The sequence below is a fragment of the Strigops habroptila genome, chromosome 3 (genome assembly GCF_004027225.2).
Source record: "Strigops habroptila isolate Jane chromosome 3, bStrHab1.2.pri, whole genome shotgun sequence".
NCBI classification, from domain to species: Eukaryota; Metazoa; Chordata; class Aves; order Psittaciformes; family Psittacidae; genus Strigops; species Strigops habroptila.
The window spans coordinates 15,095,312-15,122,861 of NC_044279.2; the positions used below are offsets into that span (position 1 = coordinate 15,095,312).

At 37.4% G+C, this 27,550-nt stretch overlaps 1 protein-coding gene across 1 annotated transcript in view; it reads right to left on the reverse strand.

Moving 5' to 3' along the window:
• COG5 (component of oligomeric golgi complex 5) overlaps positions 1 to 27,550 on the reverse strand; it is a 178,590-nt gene that overhangs the window by 98,694 nt on the left and 52,346 nt on the right. Inside the window, exon 7 of the mRNA XM_030480895.1 lies at positions 3,440 to 3,570. Coding sequence (XP_030336755.1) covers positions 3,440 to 3,570 — 131 coding nt within the window. The remainder of the gene's footprint in view (positions 1 to 3,439; positions 3,571 to 27,550) is intronic.

Sequence of the window (27,550 nt, forward strand, 5' to 3'; positions counted from 1 at the left end):
CTCTAACACAATCAGGAAACTTCACTACATGATCAGCAGAACAATTTCAAGTGATTGACCAGTGAATTTAACTCTCTCCAGATCCATGCTATGCAGGAAAAGTAATTTGCCCACACCTTAAATAAGGGAAACTAGGTGACAAACATCACATAATTTACCCAAAACCTTCCTTAAAAAGAGTAGTGAGACAACTACAGATCACTCCAGGAGACAAAGAAGAAAACTTTTTACTATCTGTGGTTTAACAGTGTTTAAGGTGCAAACCCAAGGAAATCTGAGTTCTACTGTCATCTTGCCTTGTTTGACCTAAATGGATATTTTATATTTTATAATTTAATCGCTCTTTAATGATATGATTGCCCTCACCACCTATATCCTAACTAATAGCTGAAGTTTGTTTCAGTAAAGTTAAAACTAAGAGCATAGGTTCATAACCCATTTCACACATAGGAGTACATACATGCAAAAGTCCATCCTTCTGATGCAGAGGAGACCTGTAACTGTTGCTAAAGCAGGGAACCTAGCACAGAACAGGGCTACCTCTTCAGAGGAGTAAAGATGGAGCGTCTCCTACTTTCTACACTACCTGCCATTAACCCACTCACAGAGTGAAGGAAAGCTATCTAGGAGTTCAGGACTACACAGTATGAATCGATTTCCTTGATAATGTTCTGTGGCTCAAGACAGAGCATCAGTCTGTGCTATGTACACTAGGAGTGCATAACAAAGCATACATGACAATAAAGAACCTGCCAGTAGCCACAGGTACATCTGCTTGATCCAGTTCGCTATTATTTGTATTACTTCTGTCAACAAAAGCAAAGAGGGCTTACTCTTTCTAAAAGGATTAGGAAGGCAAGCATGGTTGGCAGGTCTATGAAAGCCTGTTAAGCCTAGACATGCTGACAGACACTTCAAGTTTATACCCAGATAGCAGCTTTAAAGATACCACCATGTACATGAGTGGAAGCCTTCAGTTCTGAAGCAGTCGATGGCTAATGCCACACTTCCAAAGGAAGAGGAAAAGAGAGATGTCATTTCTACTGAGAAATACACAAATACTACAGTGATGGATATGCATTTAAGAAAATAATAATAAAAAACAATGCAGAGAAAAAGACAATGTGTCACATAGAAGTAAGTATCTGCTTTCATTTGCTACTGCTGGCCATTATTCACGGGAACCTGGGCACGGCTTACTAGCATGTGACTTATCATTAAATAAATAATCAAAATAACAAAAATAGTTTCTTACCTAAACAAAGGAGATAGATATATCAAAATGTTGAAAGGGACAGTTTAAATTTTTTAGCTCTGTTCTTTTTGTCAGAGTAACTTCTAGCTAAATTCTACAAAAGGCATTCACCAACTTCTAATTACTTCTGCTTAAAAGGAGATACTTATAGTTTTAGGTTTTTTATGTACTTCCATAAGACTAACTTTCTTCTTAAGGCATTGCTGGAAAGTGCTAGATGAAATACAGAAATAGAGCTCACTGTTATTTAGGCAACTGATCTCGTGTATTATTTACACAGCAGACCAAAACTAAAATTTAGTGAAAACAAACTGCAATTGCAAATATGAATTCCAAGGAACTGAAGAACTACCTGGATAAACACAGATACACTGCTCACAAAGGTAAAGAATTGGCTACCAGAACAGATACTAGCAGGAAGACAGCCCATCTGAGGAGTTCTGTGGTACAAAACACAGAAAAATGAAGATCCCATGTCCTCTTATGGGCAATCTCAGAGTTTGGAAGGTATAAATGTAAATCAGCTTGTCAAAAAACACACAGCTACAATAATAAGAATCAAAGACATACTATCTCATAGTCATATTTCAAATTCTAGATTTCTTGGGCAATATCTGCATGCATATTTTCTAAAGCACACTATTTTTTCAACATTAAATCCACGAATCATATCCAACAACAAACCTGAGAAGCATATCCCAACACCTCTTCATGAAAACATCCCCACTTCTGACTAAGCACTAATAATGTTCTTCCAATCTTCCGTTCGCTGGAAACAGGCCCCTGGCTAAAGCACAACAGGCATATACTTTAATAATCTCTTGATTACCTGGATACAGCCTGGAACACCTAATAAATCTGTCTATTTTTCAAGTGGAGTGGGATTGATTTCCCCAGGGTTTCTTTGTCAGATCCATTTTAGTACTTCATATTAAGAGAAAATTATCCGAGAAGGTCAAATCTGACATGAAAAACTAGGAGGAGCACACACTGATGAAGACCTGCTACATTTAAAATAAATGTACAGTTGCTTTTTCTTAGGCCCTATCTTTGTTCAGTCTTTATTTAACATCGCATATGCTTCATAGCTTGTAACAAGCTTGGTAACATACTCAAATAGCCAGAACTTTCAACATTTGAACAGTAATCAAGTAAAAAACAGGATGGGTTTTTTTCCTACCATTTTGCTACCAGTAAAGAGCCTAAGGTATTTATCACATGACTTCTTACTACAGAAAATTACTTGAAATCAAAGGTCTAAACAAAAGTTTGAGACACTGATAATTTTAAGCCCCAATTATCTAACCAAGCCAATTTAATGAAGAAATGTGCATATGTTCTATTTCATGTCAACTATCAATAGCACAAACAAATGCTATATTGACTTACAGGTAAGTTTAACAACTGGTAACAAACAGCATAAAAATGTCCTGTTCTAATCCTCTTTGTTCTTTAATTCAAAACCAAAATTTGATAGGAACTTGTACTAGATTTTTGCTTTTACTGCAGTAATGGGGATTTAAGATACACTTTTTTAAAGAATACTAAAAAATATAGGCAAAAGAACATAAATTTTTAAAAAGGCAAGAAGACAGCACTAATGATGCTACAAATAGTTAAATAACAGACATAGCCAGATTATTTAAAATGTAGATAATTACATTTAATATGGATGAATGTAATTATGCATATTCATTTTCATATTCCCTACAGTGAATATTTACCTCAAAGTTTAAAACGCCCTTTAAAGTTCTAATAGGAAATCTTCCAAAATGCTTCAATATATTACTGCATAACTTTAAACTGCAACTAAATGCAGTTTTAAGAAACTGCATTTTTCAGATTTATCTATAAAGCGTCGCAACATAGTATACTGGGTGTAATGCAAAGTCCTATCATTCATCAAGCTTTTATCAACAGCATTTATTGTGAAGACTTCAGATCAGCACCTACTTTCTCTCAAATTTCAGGGTCATATCCTGCAAAATTTTATTCTTGCAAATATTATGGAAGGATGGTTTTGACTATTTCTTTGGATATTCTCATGTGTGAGAATTTCTCACATAAGACTTTTTTCACTTTTAATCTCCATTAGACAATGCTACACAAAACAAAGGAAAACAAGCTTAGAGATACTTTTACACTTCACTTTTGAAAGGAAGTAAAGAAGAAAGCATATTTTACCTGAGTCTCCACACCTTGTTCAAGCAACCTTTTAGCCTGGTTTTCCACCTCAAGCCGAGCTCTTGCAATAAAAAGCAGGTCATTTTCAATTACTTCTATTCCAGAGAGATCTATCCCTTGAGAAAGGTAATCTATAAAAGCAACAAAATATTGATAAGCATGACATAGGATAATGGAACATCTTAAATGTACTCAAACACTTAGAAGTTACAGTTAGTTCCAAGGGACACTTTTACATACAACAGTTGATAACAGAGTACATCAAAGTAATGTGTTATACCAGAAAAAATGAAAATCAAAAGATTATTACTCAAGAAAACCTGGATATTTGGTACAGTGAATTTACTTCACCACACTTCTCTTAGACCCAGACACTGCTGAAGAAGTGCAAAACATGAGTTCTAGGAGCTCCAGAATCTCAGTCAGAGGGCAGGAAGGGGCAAGAAGTCATCTCCTTGTCCCAAAGGATTAACCAGATAATTAAACTTCTCTAACCAGATATTTGAATAGGCATAATTTGCTCCAAGAACTGAAATTCCAGATGTATTACACAGTAACAGATTTAAACTACACTTCATCTATTTAAATTGCACTTCTAAACATCTGGTATCAAATACAGAAAAAGGGCAAGTAAAGAAAACTTAAAAAAAAAAATAAATCATACAAACATCACAAAATATATTATCATCATTGAAACCAGAGTCAGTAGGACAGCTACGGATTAGTGGACTGGACTGCCGACTGCAGCAAGAAAATCTATTTAAACTCAACTTTTGTCACTGGCTATGCAGATCTGGCCAAATCACTTCATCTTTCGCTAATAACTACTTAGTAAAGAGAGCACTTCAGCAAGTAGAAAACCCAATACTTCATCTCCCTTTATCAAAGGAGGCTTCAATCTGTGATATCCCTTCTCCCAGGAAAATACACTTTCTTTTAAAAGGAGTGACACTGTAATGCCTGCTCTTTGGACTATTTAGGCTTTTCACGTGGGACAATTTTAGATATGAAACACAACCCAGGGCGTAAAACCAAGGTTTTCACACTCCCTGAGGTCCCTGACCTCTGTGTTCCCTCCTGTTGGCTCTTTGCCTGATCTTGCACTCCTGCCCTAACCTAACTGGTGACCTGTTCTTGAAAGAAGGACTGGAGAATGGATGCCTCTTTCCAGATGTCTATAATATCTTAGTGATACTCACTTGGGATGCAGCAAATGTATATTCAGTTTCCTTCAGACTAACAAAGATCTACAGCTTATATTGGGCTAGAACCCAAATAATTCAAATATTATGCAATTACACCCATAACTATTGCACACCTTTGCAAATCAAGCTGATTACGGCCACTGCTCTGAAATCCATGCTCCTGAGAACACCTACTGCTTTAGGCTCGCCCAAGAACAGACACAACTCTCCACTTAAAATTATGACATAAATTAGGTGTGAACTGGATGATTAAATTTATAAAATAAACATGTCTGGGTACCTTAGATTAGATCTGCAGAGAAATGTAAAAGCAGCCTAGAAAGGTGCCCAGCAAACCTGAGGAACCTTCAAAGTTATACAACATACTGTTGGGGGTTTTTTTCCTCTCCTTTTTTATCTTCCTAGATGTAAGTCATCCAATTCCTCATGTCAAGGTAGCCTAGACCTTTATGCTATTGCTTATCTCCAAGATAATGCAGGACTATTCTCCTTTACACAGTTTCCAGCATTCTGCTCAATCAAGCAGGTCATCCACTGCTTCCTCTGAAAGAACCGATAAACCCAACAAAACAATGGCCAAGGCATTTCACCCAGTGTGAGATACTTCTTCATAAGACAATGTTCCCCTATTTCCATTTTCAACCAATCCACTATGACTTCCTAATAAAGTTATCTTCCTTTTATGTCCTCCCAGTAAGTTTATTAAGGGACAGACCTAAATTCCAACTGACCTGACTAACCTTTTAATTCTTTGCCACATAACTTTTCACTTTAGTAGCCAATTATTTTTGTTTATTCACAATAAACGGATCTAAGCATCAGATTAATTTTAGCAACCACATGTTCACAACTGAACACAAATTTCCAAGTGAGTCACTTCACAGCTAGGCAGAGAAGAACATCCCCATACCTGCAGATGAAAAACACCAAAAAGAATGAAGACGAAGAAACCGAAACAAAAAGTTTAGAGAAATAATGCATAAAGCTCAGTAAGTCATAAAGGAAATCAACTCTCTTAACGGTACAGTCTGTCAAAATAGGTTTTAGTCTACTAAGAATAGGCCTGAAAATGCTTTTGTCTGTATGCATTTGTTTAAAAATGGATCAGAGAAGTCAAAAGACAGCCAAGCAGCAGGACAGCACACCTCATGCTGCACAGGCTGCTAACGAAGCCCTGTATGCAGGCATGCTTACAAAGCTGCTTTTGCTAGGGGCTACAGCAGCTGCACTTACCCATTACTTCCCTGCAACTTTTTGCTGTGACTAAGCTGAATATCAGCAGGTGGCCTTGCATCAGAACCTATTAAGACTAAAATTAAACCCCCACTAACTCCAATTACTAATTTCAATGAGCAAGCGTCTTGAATGTGGAGACTAGTTTTCTGACCCCATCCTCTCAGCTGCACAGGATAAAAAAAGTGTAAAGAACTTACCACAGATTAAGTCTACTGCCATAGTGACCTCTGAAGAAATTTCTTGGCAACACGAAATTAAAAAAGGTGCAAATATCACCAAAGACTTACATAGCCCACAAATACAAGATCTGCTGTGGAGTTCACTTATGTCATAAAATCATATTCTGCAACCCCAGGCTGCTTAAACAAACTAAAATTAGAATATGGTTCTGATCTCCTAAATCCACAGAAAAATCTGGGGAAGAGAACTAAAAAAGAGACTGTTTCTCCCTGCTGCATTTTAGCTCAAATCTAAATTCAGCCATTTCAAGTGCTAAAAATCTAATCTTTCTGATGTTTTTAAGAAAGGAACAGAAAGACCATGCTGCTTTGGCTTCTCCAGATACCTCCATCTGTGCCTCAGACTGGCAGCCACCTCCTGCTGAACTGCCAAAATCCACAGCTTTGTTTCAAATTTCCTGCAATCCTAACAAAATGCTTTGGGAGAATGCATTTCAGCAGGACCTCAAAACAGAGAGCATTTCTGCAGGTTCAGTGGTTAGACATCCTGCTATGGACGTTCTCAGTTGCTGTTCTAACCAGTAGTGAAGCCCTAGCAATCATATTTTACCGTTTTCAAAAGAAAAGCAGTTTTTGTAAGGACAGCACGTTTATGGCAGAAACACCTGCAAGTGCTTTCTTTCCATTCCTATGCAAGAGCAGAAGCTGCAGCACAGGCAGGGTGTGTGCCTTTTGATTGTTTTTATTGTCTAAGCAAACAGTATCAGAAAACTCTATGCTTGTGTATTCTTAAGAGTGATGCTGCTATCATGGAGAGCACAATGAAACCAAGCAGGAGAGCAGTTGACACAAGGGCACCAAGATCATAGGCAGAACCACGGTGCGTTTAGGATCCATTTTTTTTTAAATATTACAGAGAAACTCACACATTCCATCCTGACAATTTTAGTTAGTAAAGAAACCGCGTCACGTGAAATACAACAAAGATACTACTAGTTACTAACCCAGAGACCAGCAAAAGCAGGATTTTGCTTCAGGCGCTTGTGCAGTTGTTACTCTATTTCTTGTTGTGCTCTGTCAGTCAATAACACTATGGTCATGATCAGAGGTGAGAGTAACATGGGCTGTAAGGTACTTGTCTTCTCAAGAATCAAGCAGACACAACGGCTTATCTCCCAGTTAGCTCAGGCTCGGCAGACTGGGGCCCAGTTGAAAACTTGTCAGCTCTCCTTCTGCTTTAACCTTAAAGCCCTAGAGTAAAACTAATACTACGTTAGCCAAAACAGATTTAGTGAGCATAGTATTTATAACTGCCATCTCTACCTTATCAGATTTAAAAAGCACATATTTAATATTTTTAACCTTGAGAAGACTTGTGCTTTAAATAAGTTAGGACCTAAATATCTTGTAACATCTCATGCCAGGGCCAGATGCCACCAGGACAGGCATTGCCCTCATACCAGCATGGCATGCAGCCTGCTGCTCCAGCCACTTCTGCTCAGCGGAACGAGAGAGGAAATGAGAGGAGGGAGCTATAGTCCTGTAGCCACTCCACTACTTCTCATCCTCAGATAACTGTACCTCTTTATATAGGTTCATAAAAATAAAGGCGAATCCTTAACTCTCCCATATGGTGTTGGTATTGCTTCCCTTCTAACTCTCACACCTTATTAAGCTTGGAAAGCACAGCTGGAAATGACTTTTTAAGGACTTAAAATACAGATTGCCTGCTGAATCCTCTTCTTGAACAAAAATACTGTATGTCAAGTCAGAATGCACTGAGCCCTAGGTATCAGTGACATTTATAACCTACCTCTGCCTAACAAAGGGTTAGACCTTTGTATTTCTTCAAGGAAAAATATTTTTCTCATTCCAATTTGAAATGTTATTGATTTAATAAACGTAAACAGCTTCTCTAATCTACTGGCTGAGACGCTTAAAAATGCATTTTTCAAACCAGCATTTCCCAGATAGTTATGTAAGCAGAGTTTAACAGACAGCGATAAATCCGATATGCACCCAGTACATGAGGCAGAAAAACAATACTTTGAGCAACAAGGTTAGCTTTTCTTAATCTAAGTGACTCAACAACGCAGAATCTTTCTATTATGTAATCTCATTTTTTGACCTCAAACATTGCTCTGTATGTAACGAACATAGGAAAAAAACCTTTTTAATACTGTATTAAAGTATGTTTTGTAAAAAATGTAACTATGAAGCTAGCACCCCTATGAGCTCCACAAAAAAACTGTATTATGCTCTTTATTTAGTCTGAGTTGCTTTTGAGTTTTTGTTAGAACTAGAGAATCAACAGAAGTCTACCGAGGACAGTCAGGTGCATTAACAAAGAGGAAACCAGGACAGCCAGTAATAAACCAATGTGATTAGACTGCGTCACTCAAGAGGCTACTTGAGCCAAATGAGAAATCCTTCTGTGCTCTGAGATGTAACCTCGGTGATGCTAATAAACTGGGGGGAAAAGGATATTAGAAGAGCTGAAGTTGATTCCCTAGGAGCAAACACCTAAGATCAGCATTACCACCTCAATACATAACTAGCAAGAATCCAATGACGAACTCAGAGGTGTTTCATGAGAGATGGGGGAGGGGAATTAAAGGAAATTAAGCCATTCCTGAAATTCTAAATAAAATCACAGAATCATAAAATCATAGATTTTTGTTTCCCGGTTTGGAGCTTATTTCTTTTGCGTGGATCATTTGTTTTATTTTGCTTCTGCAGTCTCAGTTGCAGAAAATGTTGCTGATATCTGTACCCTAAGGCTGTTCTTTTTCCATAATGAAGAAAAATTAGAATTTTGGAAGAAACTACTAACTTAAATTCCAAAAAGTCAACACGTATCAAATGATACCCAAGAGTTCTGATGGGATTTAAGTATGCAGAACATGAGAGGCTACCAAACATGATTTATTAACAAATACTATAGAAGACTGCTACGATGCAAACATTATAGTGCATACAGCACAGCATTAGTACTGAAAATTTCTCTCGAGGTAACTTAAGCATCAGACCAAATCGGTTCAAACTGTCCATTAGAAATAGCATATTACAAATAAAGAATGTCAAAATGGAGTAAAACTGCAATGTTATTAGTACTTAAAGCTGATCTGCGCACAAGCTGCCATGAACAGAACGTTCTCTAATTTCCACCTCCGTGCCCTGAACCTGCTAGCCTGTTCTTTCACTGCAGCCCAGCCTCCAAGTCTTAGCACTCATGAGAGTTTTTTGAGTTAGTTTTCATCTAAAGGCATTCTCTCATCTGGTGCAGGATGCAGACACACAAGAGCATAGGGAGAGGGTAGAAACCCACAGGCAGGATACAACTTCCCCTCTTGGTGGAAGCTCATGTGCTTTGGTAGAAGATGCTCATGAAATTGAATCTAAACTGCTATTTGCAATATTTATTTCTGCCACACAAAATTAGAAGGTAGTGGACAGATACTGTAAAAGCACATATAATCTTTCCTATGAGGAAGAATTCTCAGTAATGATAATCAATTTCAGGTTTTAAAGGGGTTAGTAAACATTCAGTCTTTGGTCCTACAGCAGTGCCTAGATACAAGCACAAAACAAACAAACAGAGTGGACTGATTTGTTAGAACTGCTGAGGACCCATTTGAATTTTTTCCATCTGCTTATAAAGTAACTCAAAGTAATTTACTAATTCAAATGGGCCACAAATCTAATCCAGCATGGAAACTTCCATGGTCCTAATGGAAATGGCAGTTACAGCCCTAGCTACTGAAAAGGAAGGATGAGATTCAGTTTGCCTCACTTGTATCTGAACCAACACCCCAGGATGCTGTTGGGCCTGAATATGTCAAATTGTTTGGTTTTATCAATGCAGGTAATACAAAACTAAAAACAGTCTTAGAACAGAGCCTGAGATCCCAACATCTCAGCAAATCCCCAATGCTCATCCTTTGGTGAAAGCAACCTAACATTTTACATTACATCTTTATTCTCTAAGTGGAATAGGCCAACATCCTAACTTAAAGAATAGTCTGCTTCTTGGAGGCACTTAAATCTTTCATGCAATTGATGCATTGAGCAGGTGGGGAATGGCAAGAGCAGGCACATTTGCGTGTCTTCAAGCTGGAAGATGGTGCCTCCAAAAGGAACCTTTCCCCGTGTTCTGTTTTAATTGGACTAATTCTCCATATAGGCTGAAACGACTGCCTCACACTCTGCATCAGGCACCAAAATACTTGCTCAAGCAAGGCTCACATTAGGTTTTTAATCAAGTGAAATGGATTCCTCTACAGTCACCATGAAACAATATCTTACATCTATGTTGTACAATGTGAGCTCTTCACAAAAAGATGTTTATTTCTATGAAAACTGCACAGACTAAGGTGCCTTTCAAAGTGTTCAAAATAAGAATGTCATTGCTCTATACTATGTACCATATACAATATGCTATATATTTTACATATAAACAAAACTAGTAATTTATATACTTACAAAACCATTAATTTTTAAACTTAAATTATTTTGATTTTTTTCTGCAGATGTTATGAATTCATTACTAAAGAGGAGAAAAATTTTATTTCTAAAATGCCAGTTACTTAAAAAACTCCTGCTATCTTTCCTTTCTTTTCCTAAACGACAAGATTCCTGCAAATATTTCCTTTCCTTAGTGAAACAATCGAGACTAAAATCTCTCTCTGCCACTAAAATGACATTAAGTTCCTGTGAAAAATGATCTTTATTTAACCAATTTCTACCATCTTAAAAATTAACTATTCATATGCATAATACATAAGGCTTCATTTTTTAGCTGTTTGAGTAATATCAAGTGAGGCAGAACTGTCCTGCTGGAGCCAGAAACGAGTGGGGCTGGTGGTGCTGTATTTCTGTTTGCTTTCTCAGACAGCATGTTAACACACTCTTGCTGTTTAAGTCCAGGAAAGGAAATAGAATGTATTAGACAACTCGGTATAGTTTCTGACAGTTGTCCCTAGTGAAGGGGAACATTAAAAATAAAACAAAGCAAAACACTTCTCAGTTTTTTGTACCAATCACATGCCAAGATTGGTTTCATTTTAGAGAAATTAGGTCAACGCTACCAAAACCAAACCAGTGGAAAGCATATGATTCAAAGAAAGCAAAACCTGAATCACTCATTTAAACACAGACAATTATATTGTACTGTAAAACAGACCTGTCATATATATTGTATTATCACAGAATGGTTTGGGTTGAAGGGGCCTTTAAAGATCATCTAGTCCAAGCCCCCTGCCATGGACGGGGACATCTTTCACGATATCGTGTTGCTCAAAGCCCTATCCAACCTGACCTTGAACACTTCCAATGATGGAGCATTATCTTACCTGATTAAAGTTTTGCTTCAGAAGAAAATTAGGAATTCAATAGATCACGTAGGTATGAAATAATTGAAATTCTTCTAGCATGTTAAAACAAAGGGAAAGTTTTTAGGTGTAGAAGTAGGTTGGAATAAGAAGGAATGGGTTGTTGTCCTGCACTTGAGATCAGCTTTGCTTCCTCCAAATCATTTTTGCTGATTTTTTCTAAAGAATATGGTTTGTGTTAAAATATTTAGTAGATTAGATTAACCAATCCTATTTAGAGAGGAGACTTGCCGTTTCTCTCCAGACTGCATACACAAAACTCAAAGAACACATCCAAAGTTGACAGCAATACTGGAGGAGCAGTGAGGAAGACCAACTAGTTATTTTAAACAATATATTAAAGCTGCATTTAAATTATCTTGATGGAAGAGTTAATTCCTACTGTTCTCTGAGCTGGAAATCAGATGCCAGGCGGGATCTGGAATTGATGGAAATGAGTTTGGTATCTATTTTTATCATCATCACTGACTTAACAATGAGCACCATATTTTGGAGACATTCCTGTGAAAATGCCATGATTCAGAAAATAGCTTAACACACCATGACAAACGTTACTTAGGTCTAATCACAAGTTATACCACACTACTCCTACATTCACTTAGGCCTAAAGCAAGAGCTGCTGAACTCCTTTAAGATTCCCCCACCAACGCACCATTAGATCCCCCCCGAACCTCCCCTCACTCCTGAATACAGACTCACAACCTTGCATAAGCACAACCTACCAAACCTGCCACTTTCTGATTTGCCCACCACCTCCTCAACTCCCTGGACCGCCAAGCTCAAAAGGCAGTAGGCAGCGAGTCCACATCCAGCTGGTGGCTGGTCAGCCTTGAGGCTGGTACTGTTTAACATCACCATTAGGAATCTGGGTGATGGCACAAAATTAACCCTCTGTGAGTTTATGGGTGACAGCAATTTGGGGATGTGCTCAGTACCCTGGAAGGCAGGGCTGCCATTCTGAAGAACCTCCACAACCTTGAGAAATAGACAAGAAGAAACATCATGAAGTTCAACAAAAGCAAATTCAGCCCTGTTCACCTTGGGTGGCATGACCCTGTGCATCCAAACAGGTTGGGTGCTCACTGGCTATAAAGTAGCTTTGTAGAGAAGGACACAGTGGATAGTAAAGCGAACATAAACCAGCAGTATGTCCTTGCGGCAGAAGCAACCGACTGGGTGTAGCTAGGATGTAGCCAATAGGTTGAGGGAAGTGATTATTCTTATTATTTGGCACTTGTATGGCCACTGTACTCCCTGTCTCCCGGAAAGATTGACAAACCGGAGTGAGCCCAACAGGAAACCACGAAGACTGAATATGAGGAGAGGCTAAGAGAACCGTGTTTGTTAACACAGAAAAGAGATGATTAAGAAGAGATGTAACTACTGTTTTCTGCTACTTAATAAGTGGTCAGGAGAAGACAGAGCAAGACCCTTCTCAAGGTGCACAAAGATAGGACAAGAAGCAAGAGATAGAAGCTACAGCATAGGAAATTCTAATTAGACAACTGGGGAGTATACTGTATTTGGGTGCTGTACACTTTACCAATGGAGGATATTAACCCACAGGAATGCATGTTTTATGTTTTAATAAAATTAAAATTGGTAAAGCATGAAACATTAAGATCTAGAACTCTAAAAAAATCACCCTCAGCTTCTTAGACCTTCTCTCAAAACAAGCTAATTTGAGAAACCTCCTCAAGAGCTCCCAAAACATTTTTAGTGACTAAAACTGCATTTTTTTCTAAATTCTCTGTAATAAGATAGTCCCAAAGAACTGTAACATTCATGCCACTCATCATCAGCATTTGGGTGGAGCTGAAACCAAATCCACTCTAAATATTCTATCTAACTATGGCCTAGAAATCAGAAAACATTCAAAAGAAAATTTCTTACACCAATACCTGTACAACAGCTCCCTGACATGAAATGCAATATATAGAATCATAAAAACAAACCCAGCATCTTTAACATTTATGAAGTCCACATTTTATTCTGATAATTAAGATTGTTCTTCATTAAAAATAGAGGAAAAAAAACCCACTTCATAATAAATTCACTGAAGTTTAATTTAGAAGCTGCACAGACAAGGAACTGCTCTTCAGATGTACGTGGACTTTCAAAATCAAAATTATTGTGGCAACAAAGCAATAATACCTCTGCAAGTCAATACTCCTCTTGAGCTTTTTGTTGGAGTAAAAATAAAGAATGTAGCCAGTAAGAAGCTAGTTGTCCTATTTCTGTTCTGGACAGACTTCATAATATCACAGATGCAAACCAATGGGCACAGCGTATGTAAAAAAGACGGAAACAGAAAGAGGGACAGAAAGGTATAATGTGGAACAGGAGAGACATGCAGCCCAAGTGGGGGACTAGTGAATAAATGAACTTACAGGTTGAAAATTATGAGAAAGGTAGTATGCTAAAACATAAGATACAGAAAACTATGAAGGAATGTAGCTTGTGAAAGAATACCAATACAAATCAGTTTGTACAGTTTGGTCTTATTACTCTGTAAGACTAATTTAGTGCCATCATCTGCTTTCCACCTTGACAGTTACCTCCCCACCCCCACCTAAGCCCATAGCTTTGCACTGCTTGCTCATTACCAATGCCAACAGCATTTCTGCTCAAATTTCAGGAGAACATCCAAGACTGGAAAACAAATGGGTGAATAAAACTTGTTTTTAATAAATTTAAAGCAGATATTAATTGGGATTTTCACTGTCAGTGAAATATTTCATAAAATCCAAAGAGGTGAACAATAAGCAGTCCTCCTTGAAATGGAGCACCACATCAGTATATAAAATGAAGCAGGATGAAAAGAAATGTAGTCTCATATCTGCAAGAGATAATTGCATTGAAAATATATTGCAACTGTATCATACACCCATGTAAAGAAATTATGCCCTTCCAACTGTATTACTGGAGTGGCTGAAGAAAACCATCTCCTTCCCGAATAAAGACAAAGACTCATCTAAATGAAGGTATATGATTTTGTCTTTCTCTTATTTACTTCGGTTAGCATCATAAGTAAAGCCCTGAAAGCAAGCAAAATAGTTATGAGTAGAGAGATGTAAAAGATAATAAATTTACATATTGGCAGCTTTTAAATATTATTGATATGTTATCATTCAACAGCTAAGTTCTTAATATAGAACATTACGTAAAGGTACAGTGACTCAGTTTCCATCAGTACCATGCCATGTTGCAACAGGCACAGGCACTTATACAAGAAAGCGAAAGAAAATGGATGATGTGTTTCAAAAAACTTAGTCAAAAATAACTTCTTTCAAACATCCCACCAGTTGCTGAGATGTCAAATTAGCTGACTCTTAACTGAATCAGTGCCCTCAAAGCAGGGCACAAGAGATGTCGGTTCATTTGTGTGTTTTAATTCACGATGTTAATGGTTAATGACCTAATTCTTGAATATTTTTATATCTTCATAAAGGTATACATGGACAGTTACAGACTTAAGGTGTACATGTCTACAATTACCTTACTGAGTTGGTGATTTCTAGCTGCACTTCATTTTTTCACTTCAGTGAGATATATCCTACATTTTTTGAGGTTTTATCACATTTTTGCACTAAAACATGCATTCAAAAATGTCAGTTTGTACATGAGAGAACATAGATCACTTCTAATGCATGCTTGTAAATGCCAGGAGATACTTTAAGATCAGTAGAGCTACAGCGCTGTAAAATCAAACTAATAACCCATGTTGTTATCTTGGCCCCTGGATAAGGGGAAATACTACTTTTTTCTTTAATATAAGCTGCAAATATTTCTTTCATATCCCTCTCTCCTCATGGGTCTCTCCTGCCACTTTTCAACACCCACCATTCACCCCTTTCATACTTACACCTTCAGGAAAACATTTCTAAAGAAGCAGAATTGCATTTTCTTTAGTATCAGCTATGTTAACTCCCTCGGTACTTTCGAATATATGTAATTTTTACCTTTAATAAATGCATATTTAATTCCTCCCACCTCTTTCTTGGCATACCATCAATAACTTCCTGCAATTAGCTGCAGATTTACTTGATTTTATCATCTTTAGAGTCAACAGATGTTGCATAGGCTATAAATCACACAGGTTTCATGTACCTCAGACACTTTGTGGAAGAAAAAAGTGAACCTTGTATTATCCAGAGTGCTTCTGTAGACAAATTGTATATAACAAGATTTTAAAACATCATGCAATATATCTGATCTCCTACAGACAAATTTAGAGATCAGCCTATTGCAGAAATCTGCCCAGTCTGCCAGAATTCTTGCCAATTCTTCTAGCAATAACAAAACCTAGCAACAGTACTAAAAGACGGGCAAGAAAAGAATGTTGTTTGAAAGCCAAACTGAACATAACAGTGTTCAGATTCCAAATACTTGCATTTGAAGTTAGCCTCCACAGATGCCTGTCTTTTGACCTTCCAGTAGAAATATAAAGTACTTAACCCTGACACAAAGATTGACAGCAGTTACATCTGGTGATGCTTTAATATCTTCTATCTCATACAATTTGGATAGTGAAATTGAAAAAAGAAATAACTTTAAACACCACTACCACCCCCTGACAATTTGTTGCAATTTGCTAAAAAAAGTTACATAGACAGAAATTGGTAAAATACAGCTCTCACCCTTAGCACTTATTGTAATGTTTAGCTGTACCTGCAGCAACAAGAAGAATGCAAAGCTGAAGGAAATGTTGCATTCTTCCCAACCCATCCCATATGAGCTGCTCTGCAGTGTTCACCATAGCCTCCGAATCTGCTAAATCACAAACCTGAATCATTGCTCACCTACAAAGAAATGGAATTTGAACAGCACAGCTGCAAACTGCTCCTCAAAAATGGAACAAAACCAAACAAGCCCCTAAAATTCATACTCCAGGTCTGCCTTTAGACAGCTGTGGCACTATACCTTTTCTGTGACCTGTAAAAGTTCTTCAAAATCCTAAAAGAGTATTACGATTTATCATTACTAGTCTGGGATCTTTCACACATACTGACCATGACTTTTAACTTGAAAAAACGTACTTATATTGTTAAAGTTAGGAAGTACATACACGTATGAAGGCTGAGAATTGCCATGAGTTAAAATTTCATAAAACTGTACTTGTCTTCTCAATATGATTAAACATCGATGTAAACAGAAACAGAAGCCGTATTTCTTCTATTAATTTGAAACAGATAAAAATGAAAAGCTAAGTTTTCTCAAATATGGTACTGATGATATGTTTGAGTTCTACTATCTCTAATGCCGCACAGACACAGACTTAAAAATGCATGGCTTTGGTAGCAGAGTTAAAGATTGCCTATCCAAGGAAGCAAACAGTAAGTTCAAGCAAGTCTTTCAGTTGTTAAAGGCAGAAACTGTTAACAGATGGGTGATAACATTTAATTTAGCAAATAATTGTTATTAAATAAATAACGCTGATATTTCCTTTGTAGAATTACATAATTATCTATGAGCCAATTATTGCTACCTACATCTGTCAGCCAATTATATTTAATAATTAACACAAAGAAAGTTGAACGGACCAAAAAAACGGGCTGCTTGAAGGATAAAAGATGTTTAGCAATTTAATACTTCAAAATAAAATTGAGAAAACATACAGACTCATTGTGCACTCATCTGATTCTCCCATAACTTTTATTACCATTCCTGTAATTCTGAAGAATATTTAATGTGACAACAGATTCTTCTCAAGCCTCACAAAGCGGAATTCACTGCTCATACTTACTAATGAGATCAGGAAAGAAACAGATTATTCTCCCAAACTAATATTACTATTGTTTAAATTAAACACTTTTTCCTTCGGGGGGGTGGGGTGGGGTGGGAAATCAGGGTAAAAATATTTCTCAACAGCATATACTGAACTTTCTTATAGGAACCCAATTCTGAAGTAAAGAAATTATTACACTGCACCACAATTAAGATTTACATGTTTCCAACATCCAGAAGTGTATTTTGCCAGGCAGAACCAAACTAATAGAAAAGTGAATATAACTATTTATCTTTAGCAGAAAATTAAGTGAAGATTATCACTGGTGTTCAAAATTAACTATTGATACACTCATGACTATTTATCACTGAAATACTAGAAAACAAGAAGTAGCAGCAGCAAAGCATCTTCACTAGAAACGTGACAACATCTGTAATCAATTCTAATACGTAAAATTTATTATTGTCAACTATATCTCACTGGGACATCTCTGCTCAGAAAGCAGCATGTTATCTCTAGATCTCTAGAACCAAGTAAAACAATCGCAAACAGATCCTAAGAGACAAGCTACTAGACTAGCTGTGTTCTTGGCTATTAGCTTCCCTGACTTGATTTTGCCCTCAGGATAGCCAAGCTCCTCTTCCAATACACAGTACCGAGCCCAAAGCATGAGCAACTTAGAAAGTAGAAGCTCCACAGAGCAACAATTTAAGGTTTAGCAGTATTATGAGCAATGCTAACATGGCAGTCCAGACATTGTGGCAGACCTAGGAGGCAGGTGATGGCCACTGCAGATGGAAACAGTCTTAGGAACACAGTACTTCTGGCTACAGCATACAGCAAAAGTCCTCCCACTGTGCAAACTCTATTACATTACTACTTTATATTTCTTGCTGTTTTCTGATCCAATTAAAGTCATTGTAAGTAATTAAAAAGGTGGGATTAGCTGACTGCATTTCAGGAGACATTACACAGATCATATTTGTAAATAAAATGGCTTATTAGGACTCGCTGAAGTAGAGGAACCTGGCAGAGGCTCATGTTAGCATGCCCTTAGAGAGGCAGCCATCAGCTCAGCAGCCCTTGGTCCTGCCTGTGATGGCCAGCACAGCCACCAGTGGGCTTCTGGAGCAGCTCTGATGGACTGCAGCTTTTTCCCTCTCCACAGGGAAAGAGCATGCAGTGAAGAGGGAATAAGGCTCTAGGACAAAGAATTACAAGAGTACTAGTACAAAAATTCCAGATTTAACAGAGTTTCCATTAGTTTTACACAAAGGAACTAAGAATGAAAACTGCAGCCTCTGCAAGGCACTGGCTTTATTTTTAATTTTTTTTTAACCCATGCTTTCATGTTGTTATAAATGAGAATTCAAAATTAAAATGTATTGGTTTATATTTCAGTAACTGTTTGGAAGCAGTTATTGCTTCCTATTTAAAGAAAAATATTTTAATTATGTCATATTATGTTATGAAACAATTGAGAGGGGGAACAAACAAGTAAGGCCTATCCTATCCCAAAGTACACATCTCATCTGATACACATTTTGTTACAGTATTAGATTTGTCATGAACTGGATGAAAACCGGCTTCAAAATGTCAAACCTTCCCAGAAAGCAACAATTCTAAGTTTCATCTAACTCTTCCAAAGACTCATTTTCATCCACAAATATGCTTGGTCTGACTTGCACTGAATTATGCAAGCAGATTCAGGGATCAAGGCAAACTGCTGGAGTAAGGGAAAGCAGACAGGTCTTCAAAGGCATTCTAGGTAAGACAGAGCACTCCTTAGGAGCATCAGGATTCAATAATAAAATTTTGTATTTGATAGCAGGAAATAGGAAAATAATTTCATTGGCTCGTTTAGAGAATGCCAGTTTTCCATCTTCTCATGTACAACCACAACCAATAGTGGCTTGTGAAAAGAAAAATAATTACTCTGAGTTCATACACCACTACACATGGCAAAAAAGTCTTGTATGAAGCCCATTTCAGGGGTAAAATAAGCTGAAAACAATTCCAATTTTAGAAATACAATGAGACGAATAAAGTGAAATTGAGTATCAAAGGCCGAACTGCAACCAAAAGGGATGTCTGGACTCAACAAGGGAATCATGTTAATAAAATGCACAAAATGCCAGAAGTACATTTCTGAGGGAAAACAACAACAGAAAAGGAAACAAACAATCCTTGGTCTGATAAAGCAGAACATTTCAGAATACCTACAGCCATGCATCACATTTTTGAGGACCAATATTTGGGATTCTAAGGACTGTCTGTATGCATGTTCTTCATTCTACCTGTATTCTCCAAGTAACCACTCACACTGCTGTGAGTCTCAGCCTCCTTATCATCTGCTTCAAGTAAAGCTGGAAAATCCAGTGGACAGTCAATAAAGAGGAAGCAGAAGATAGGGAGATGGAGAGACGGACCTAATCACTGTTCTCTTCCTGGAAAACAATATCCTGGAAGGCGAACATCAGCAGCAACAGTGAAAAAAAGAGTCAGCCCTCAAGGAACCATGGCATGGTTCTAACTTTTTTTAAACAACATTGGTATGTATATTTTACTTAGTTTCTCAATTTTTGAACAATTCCCATGGTTTTCAGAAGTCCTGAAAACTAAATGGGATCTTTAAAGTTCAGATTCTAAAAATTTGGAAATATATTTATTTTAAGCAGCAGAAACTTTCCAGTCCCACATTGCCACATGCTAGCCATGCAGGAGTAGAGACAGAGTATTGCCTTTCCCCTTCCAAGAGAACAGGATGTGGCTGGGCCAGATCTTCAAAGGAATTTTCAGGAAAAAAGAAAGGGCACAGTGTGAGAAGTCTGGGCCTGATAACAAGGGAAGCTAGAGTATCCCCATTTGCAGATGATATGGTTTTTGGAGAAAGGTAAGAAGCTGTTTTTCAGCTACACTTCTCTCACTGCCTCCTGAAAGTGATCACTTCGCTGGCTCCCCTCCAGTGAGGGCTTCAGAAAAATCAGACGATTCACCAGCGAGAACCGTATGGACAGTCTGCAGGCTGTAAGAGAGAAAGCATCTTTAATAGGAAAAAAACCTGCAGACCAGAGATTCCTCTTGTGTTATGTAAGGGAAAACATACTGGGACACTGCAAGCTCTTGAGAATTACTGGACACTGGATGTACAATAAATTACAGGATTCTCTCACCCCTTTTCACACAGTGTGGATGCGAAAAAAGATCCCAAAATCTACACACGTTTTAGCAGGATTCCAGCAAGTCACAATTCGAAAAAACTTCCAAACCCCCTTTGTTAGGTGGATTTTGCTTCGCAAATGTGTTTAGAAACGGATAACTACCTGACTCATCTCCACCACAGAAGAGTTATTTCATGGTGTATTATTAGTCACCTGCTATCATCAGTGTCCTTTGAACCCATTTTGAGACTACAGAGCACAACATAAATCTGCCACAGCTTTTTGGCACCTTCTGCCAAGTACTTGCTCATATTCTGCAAAATTATGCAGACTATTAACCTTACATAAATTTTAAGAAGCTGGGTCTTCCCAAAGAACATGCAGAGTGCAGACCTTCACAGTGCATAAAAGCAGTGACCAAGACCAAAACAGATACAGAAGGACCATTAAAATCTCCACCTGAATTCAGACACGGCACTGCTGTGCAATTGCTGTACAAGGAAATGAACTGAAATAAAGGCCACGAGAAACAAAGGGTGCTGCAACACTTTAATAATTCTACAAAACCTCTCTTGGAAGGATAGCTATACACCTTATGTCTCTCTGCCTTACCATATCTGAGCACTTACAGCTAAGTGAAAGCACAGCTCATTTTGCATTCAGAAATAAATTTACCAGATAATTCTAAATATTTTCAGTATGAAACAGCATACCAACCCTGACAAACATTTTCTTTATCTTCAGCACAAGGTTCCTAGAAGATTCAAAACTAGTTATCATAAGATTCGTACTGAGTCAAATATTAATGTAAATATTTCTAAGAACTCTTAGCTTCTAGTTTCAATTTAATTATTTTATAGACTTGCTTAATATGTCTTTGCTTAATATGCTTAAAATGTTTTGACTAGTTCAGTCAATGTTGAACAAGGAAAAAAAGAGTGCAAATGACTTAAGAAAACTGTTCTTCATCTGGAAACAGTTTTCCAACACACACTCTTAGGTTTTCTGCCCATCTGTTAAACCAGCCCCATCAAATTGTTTTGAGGACGAAAAAGGGGCTTAGAAAAAAAGACTCACAGTATTCTTTATGACTCACCCAATATTTTTCACTAGCTTTGCTTACTAAGTGTAATACAGTTGATTCCATGTTTTATTCTTTAATAAGAGTTATATTAAATCAGCTCTATATCACAAATTTTTCCTAATGCAGCATCACGGCGATGAAGCGAAAGGACCACAGTGGTTTTATACCAATGTACAAAAGGGCTTTTGCCAGTGTTATTTATCCCATTTTATTCAGGAGCTAACATAGGTTACATCGGCAAAAATACATTTGCACCACCACGCATCTGCTGAAAGAATTATCTGGAAGACCCATACCAGCAAAATTTTTCTAGTGCGTATCAGTCCTAAGCTACTTCTCAGCACTGAAAGAGCACAACATCAGAGTATGCACTGAGGGGGCTCCATAAGAGGCACCTATTTTGATTTCCAGCTAGCCCCTCGAGCACGCATCACCAGGCAGACAGCAAGCTGAGAATTAAGAATGATGCTGTCACACAGCAATGCATGGGCTGCTGCTCAGCAAACGTCTATTCTAAGCAAACTGATCTTCAGCACTGTTCACACTGCAATCAAATTGTTCTGATGTGAATTAATATTCCACTGATTTTCAGAGTATAATAAAATAACAAACTACTGGACAACACCTGTCATCTTGAAATAGAGATAGAGTCCGTGCAACTTTTTCAAGTAGGTCAGACCATTTGACCTGAGACACTTGGCTAGAGACAGTTATCCCATTCTATAGATGAGTTATTTTTATCTTAATGGCAGCTAACAGTAGAGATATCCAGTAAATGAACCCGGTATGTTAAAAACAATGTCACAGCAAGCGAAAATAATTCAAACCCAATTCAAACTGCTCCATTTAATGATTGTACAGGCCTCATAAATGAAAGTACATTAAATAAGCAGAAAAAATCGATATGACCAAGAGGCACCTGCATATTGATCAAGGAACAAAACTGAAAAGAATTATGGCTGATGCTTCACCCTAATTAGCTGCTTCTGCTCACACAGCAGGGCTCATCTTTATGATTCCCTTACACCCCAACCCAGCAACTCTACAAACTGCCACTCTCACTCTTCTCCAATCCAGTAAGTTTTTCAAACAGCATTAATACTTATATTAGATGTACTATACTTATACTGTTTTATGAAGACATAATTATAAATTCAAAAAGTAACAATAGATGCTTGGTGGATAGATGAAGAATGGAATTGTAAGTCAGCTTCTGACAGACGGGATATTTTGTGCTGCAAAAAAAAACCTAATGAAGAATTATGTAAGAGTTTCAAAAATACGTGACAAGGAAAATTACAATAAAAATTAGAGGTGTTCGGGGGGGGGGGGAATTATACTAAAATTTCTTCAACATACTATGTATACAAAAGACTTCCAGGCTCAAAGATGAGAATAGCTGGAAGGCTTAAAGACTCTGCTGATCTTGGGATAGAACAAACTCTATAAAAGAAGACAATGAAGATGAAACCATTATTTTTCAAGGAAAAGCTGCTCTGCCATTGACTCTATCATTGCAGTTGCTCAGGGCTTGGGCTGGGATTTTTTTTTTTAACTTGGGGTTTTTTTCTTAAAATGTACTAAAAGGCTTACAGAATTCGACAGTGTTAATATGTTTAAGCTTTATCAGACTTGTAATCTTATTTAAAAAAATCAAATTAGTTTATTACCTTTTATTAAACTTTCCATTTGTAGTTGCAGAAATTAAGTGACAAAGAGTGACAAAAGGATTCTGCAAGCTTTGTTAGCAAAACGGCTATGTTCAATGATTGTTTCAGAGTCCATGTCAAATTCATGACTTAATTTTCTCATCCACTTTTAGAAATAAGTGTTTAAAACCATAACATACACCATAGTAACCGCAGTCCATAGCAGCAGGTCTCCCCATACCTATGTGCAATGTCAAAAGAATGCTATCACAATAAACAGAGAGCAAAAATTAATTGGCAAAAATTATTTTCAGAAGTACTCATTAGAATTATGATGGTGTCTTTTACTTGTTCATGTCCCTTATCATTAGTCAAAAATTATTCTGTCAAAGGCAAATGTTAAATTGACCCAGGTTTTTAATCAGTCCATTTACCCTTTCTGAGTCATGCCATAAGGTCAGCTTTCTCCTGCTCCTCTGGAGTTTGCTGAGTGTTCAGAGACCTCCAGGGGAGAAGGGGAATAGTAATAATTCCCAAAGTTACTTGTATATAATCTGACCATACTGTAGATTTTAAGAACGGGAAGATACTGATATCTGGTATCAGACCCAGATCTCTTGGGATTCAGTTCAACATCAGTTTATGCTACCAATCTAAACCCCAGCCACTGCGGCTCCCTCCCTCCCTCCCACATCTCCCAGCCACGTTGTCTCCTCCCCTCCTCTGCACCCACACAAGCACTCTGCTGAAAATGACCCCCTTAGCTTTCAACAAGGTCAGCCCCCTGCATCAGTGCCTCACTCTTCCAGACACACACGCATCAGCAGCTATGCAAAGTACCTGTGTGTGGCAGAGATGGAAGAACCACAGCAGAACAAGCTACATCAATTAACCAGATGTGGAAGCCAATCTTTAATCCACTATGTGTCTGAAGCTCCACATTAAAGCAACAAAATACAAAACTGTCTAAAGTTTTGGTTCATGCTGGCATCAAGTTTCCAGCATCTTATTCAGCAATTACTGTATCTATTCTGGTTTCCATGTACTCAGTAACTAATTAACACATGCATGAAACATATAAATAAGCTATCGCACAAATTAGCTGTAGCAAAACCACTCAAAACTTTCAAAGCTGAAGTGCAAATTTTTTAGAGAACAGAGTTGAGCAAAGTAACAAACTTAGGAAGACAAAGTGGTACTGAATCTGGTACTGGAACAAATACCTTCAGTAAGGGTAACCTCTGTGTGGAAAAATTAAAGGACCTTTTAAATGGCAATTAGACAAATCCGGATTATTCAGATAATACTTATTATCAGCCTTTTTCAACTGTTCAGTCACTGCCCTTCACACAAAAGTAGCTTAGGTGGATCTTACATATATTTATATTTATGTATCTAATTCAGTTATTTGCTTGTGTTTTGGAGGAATGGAGATTTATTACTTGGCAAGGGAGAGGGATAAGGTTATACTGTCTTACAAGCCAGTGAAGAGCAGAAATCACTGACCCCTGGAGTGCTCCAGGTCTGCAGAGCGACCATGCTGTCTCTGCACCACACTATGTCCAGTCCTACACTGCACCGTAGCTTTACTCGCCCCTGTAGGTGTACAGGTTATTAAATGATCCACATGCGCAGCTCTCACCGGGATTAAGCCTCCTACGTAGGTTTAACTGCTCCTAATAAACTACTGAATACGTGTATATTGATTCAGAGTATTGATTCAGTACATTTTAGCATGCTGGTTGAAGGGTAAAAACAAAAACCAGCACCACCCCTTTCCCCAGGGAGCTGCTTTTTTTTTTATTACACATTTGTAGATTTATTTCAAATCCAGGTTTCTCCCAAGCAGATAAAAGCCTTTACTCATCAGTAAAGGCTATGTTTGGTAAATATTACAGATAAGTATTCTGCTGACATAATCTTCTTAAATTCTATAAAAATATACTATTCAATCGAAGAGGATTCCCCTCCCCACTCCAATTACATGTAACTAACACAAGTGACTTTTTTTCTTTACTCCAGTATTTCATTATGGGGGTGGAAGGAGGGAGAGAGAATTCTGTGGAGAACAGATCAAGAGTAACACTTGTGGCCATGAGGGTGAGTGGAAAGGCAAGAGAGCATAACAAACAGCAGGATGTAGAGCAGAAAGCATGACAGGAATATCAGGTAAATAGCAAGCACCATCACCAAGCAACTGAATATAAAACTTCAAAAATTACAGCACACACCCATTATAGAATAATTTTAATGAACTTGCAAAGACAGTATTTCAGACTAATTTAACCAAGGAAAACTAAATGAAATCTCTCTGAAATAAAATAGGCTATACAGATGGAAGTCTAGTACTGTGGGTTTTACCTCTGGGAGTTGCAGCCTGCACAAGATTCTATTCTTTCATTACAAATCTGTTGTGTGGGGGGCGGAGGAGGAGTAACTGTGTTACAGGGATAAAAAGAATAGCACAATTGTTGTAAGAACATCTAGTTTTCTCTGTGTATTTCTATCCATCACAATCCATCTTCAACTTCACATTTATTTTTCCTCATTACCTTTCCCTATATTGTGACAATAAAGAATATTTTAATGCTGGCGGGAAGCACTCCGTAAAGAAAAGCCCCTGAACAGGACATCACTAATTCATTAGTGATGATCATTAAACAGTCTTCATTTTAAAAGAACACAGAAAAACAAAGCAAGCTGATCAAGCTCCATGAGGAGAGAGAGGAGGACTGGCAGGAATAGCAGCTGTGCTCTAGCTCAGATAGGATTCGTGTTGGCAGAACTGTGAAATAAAGCCTGCAACATATTGTGCCTTTATCAATCCTGCTTCCCCAATAAAAGACATCCAAGGAGTTTAATGCTTATATTTTGCCATTCACAGGCTATTTTACTTTGAAGGATTTGTATACAACTAGATTTATAAAAGTCCAAGATGCATTTATTTAGACATGCTGCTCCTTCAAACAGTGCCATCTAACACATACACTAATATAGCCTCATTCATCTGAGTATCTTGAAGTGCTTCATAAACACCAACTGAACAGATGCCATGGATCTGAAAAACATTACTGCCTGAAAATTTTCTGCTGACTTCATTACAATAGTATGCTTTATTATAAAGTAACAAAGGTTACTGCAAGGGCAAAAAGTCTAATTTAAACTATACATTTAACAACATTTTGTATGTATCAATTTTAATACTATGTTTTTCACAGTCCTCTATTGCCAAGAAAAAAAACTAAAGACTAAATAAAAAGACCCAACAGTTTCTTGAAAGGGAATTAATTTAAAAAAAAAAGAAAATAAAATTTAAATTTATAAGACATATACCAAAACCTAAAATTCAGACAAATACAGAGGTATATGTAAGACACAGATGTAAAAAAAAAAAATCCTTTTCAAAGAAATGGGAAAATGAACAGTTGGAATTATATTATATAAAAAATTATGCATATTTCGTACATTGGTCAAATTAAAAGTTCTTAAGTTCTTTTACTTCATTGAGATTCTCATTTATGAGCATAGAACACAAAAAAGGAGAAGAAAAAACTAAAGAAAGAAAGGACAGAGAAATGTGTAGGAAGATCTCGAAGTACATAAATATAGTGTTGTTCTTTTTGTTCCCATGTAGAAAGTACAAAAGTAGATCATCTGTTATATATTAGAACACGGCGATATAAAACAACTTCTTTTGACTACCTTGGGGGGGATCTTTTTGAGTATAAAATTACATAATACATGGTGCAACTACCTCAACCTACTTTAAATAAGTAACACTTCGGAATTTGTCAATCTGATGAGCCAAAACTTTCACAGCTCAGACTTTCAAACCTGAAACTGGGGCTAGAAACAGAAGCTCAAGCCCCGAAACTTCAGGAATTCAATGACTTGTCATTTTCTTAGCAAGAATTCAGACAACTTCCCTAAGAATGGGATCACTGCACTCCTTCCTTCTCAAGTGGGATCATTTATGCAGGGAAACTGAGCAGCATAACTATTTCTTTCTACAGGTATGTATATCAGTTTATTTTTCCATCTACCCTCTTTCTGCATCAACCTCAGAACCCTGATTTCTGTGCTGCTATAGCACAGTAGACTGTTACCTTATAAATAAAGCTTCAGATCAAAAAGGAAGAAGAAAAAAAGTGTCATTCACTGCGATTCAGGCAGGTGAAAAGGCTGCAGCATAACGTTCCAAGGCAGAATTGCCTTTTCTTTGTGCTCTGCCCATACCTACACAAGCTGCCAATTTATTTAACTCATCCATGAATGAAGGGAAAAAGGAATTGTCCAAGTAGAAATGCAGTTATAATAAACATGAAGTAGAAACTGTAAGATATCTTTGCCTATTAAACTCCCTTTGAGACTAAAAATAAACTTCTTCAGACCTAAAAACGCTCTAATCAGTTCAAAATCCAGCCTGGTATGTTCAGCCTGAGGACCAGATCACTCTACGCATAACTCAATGCATAACTA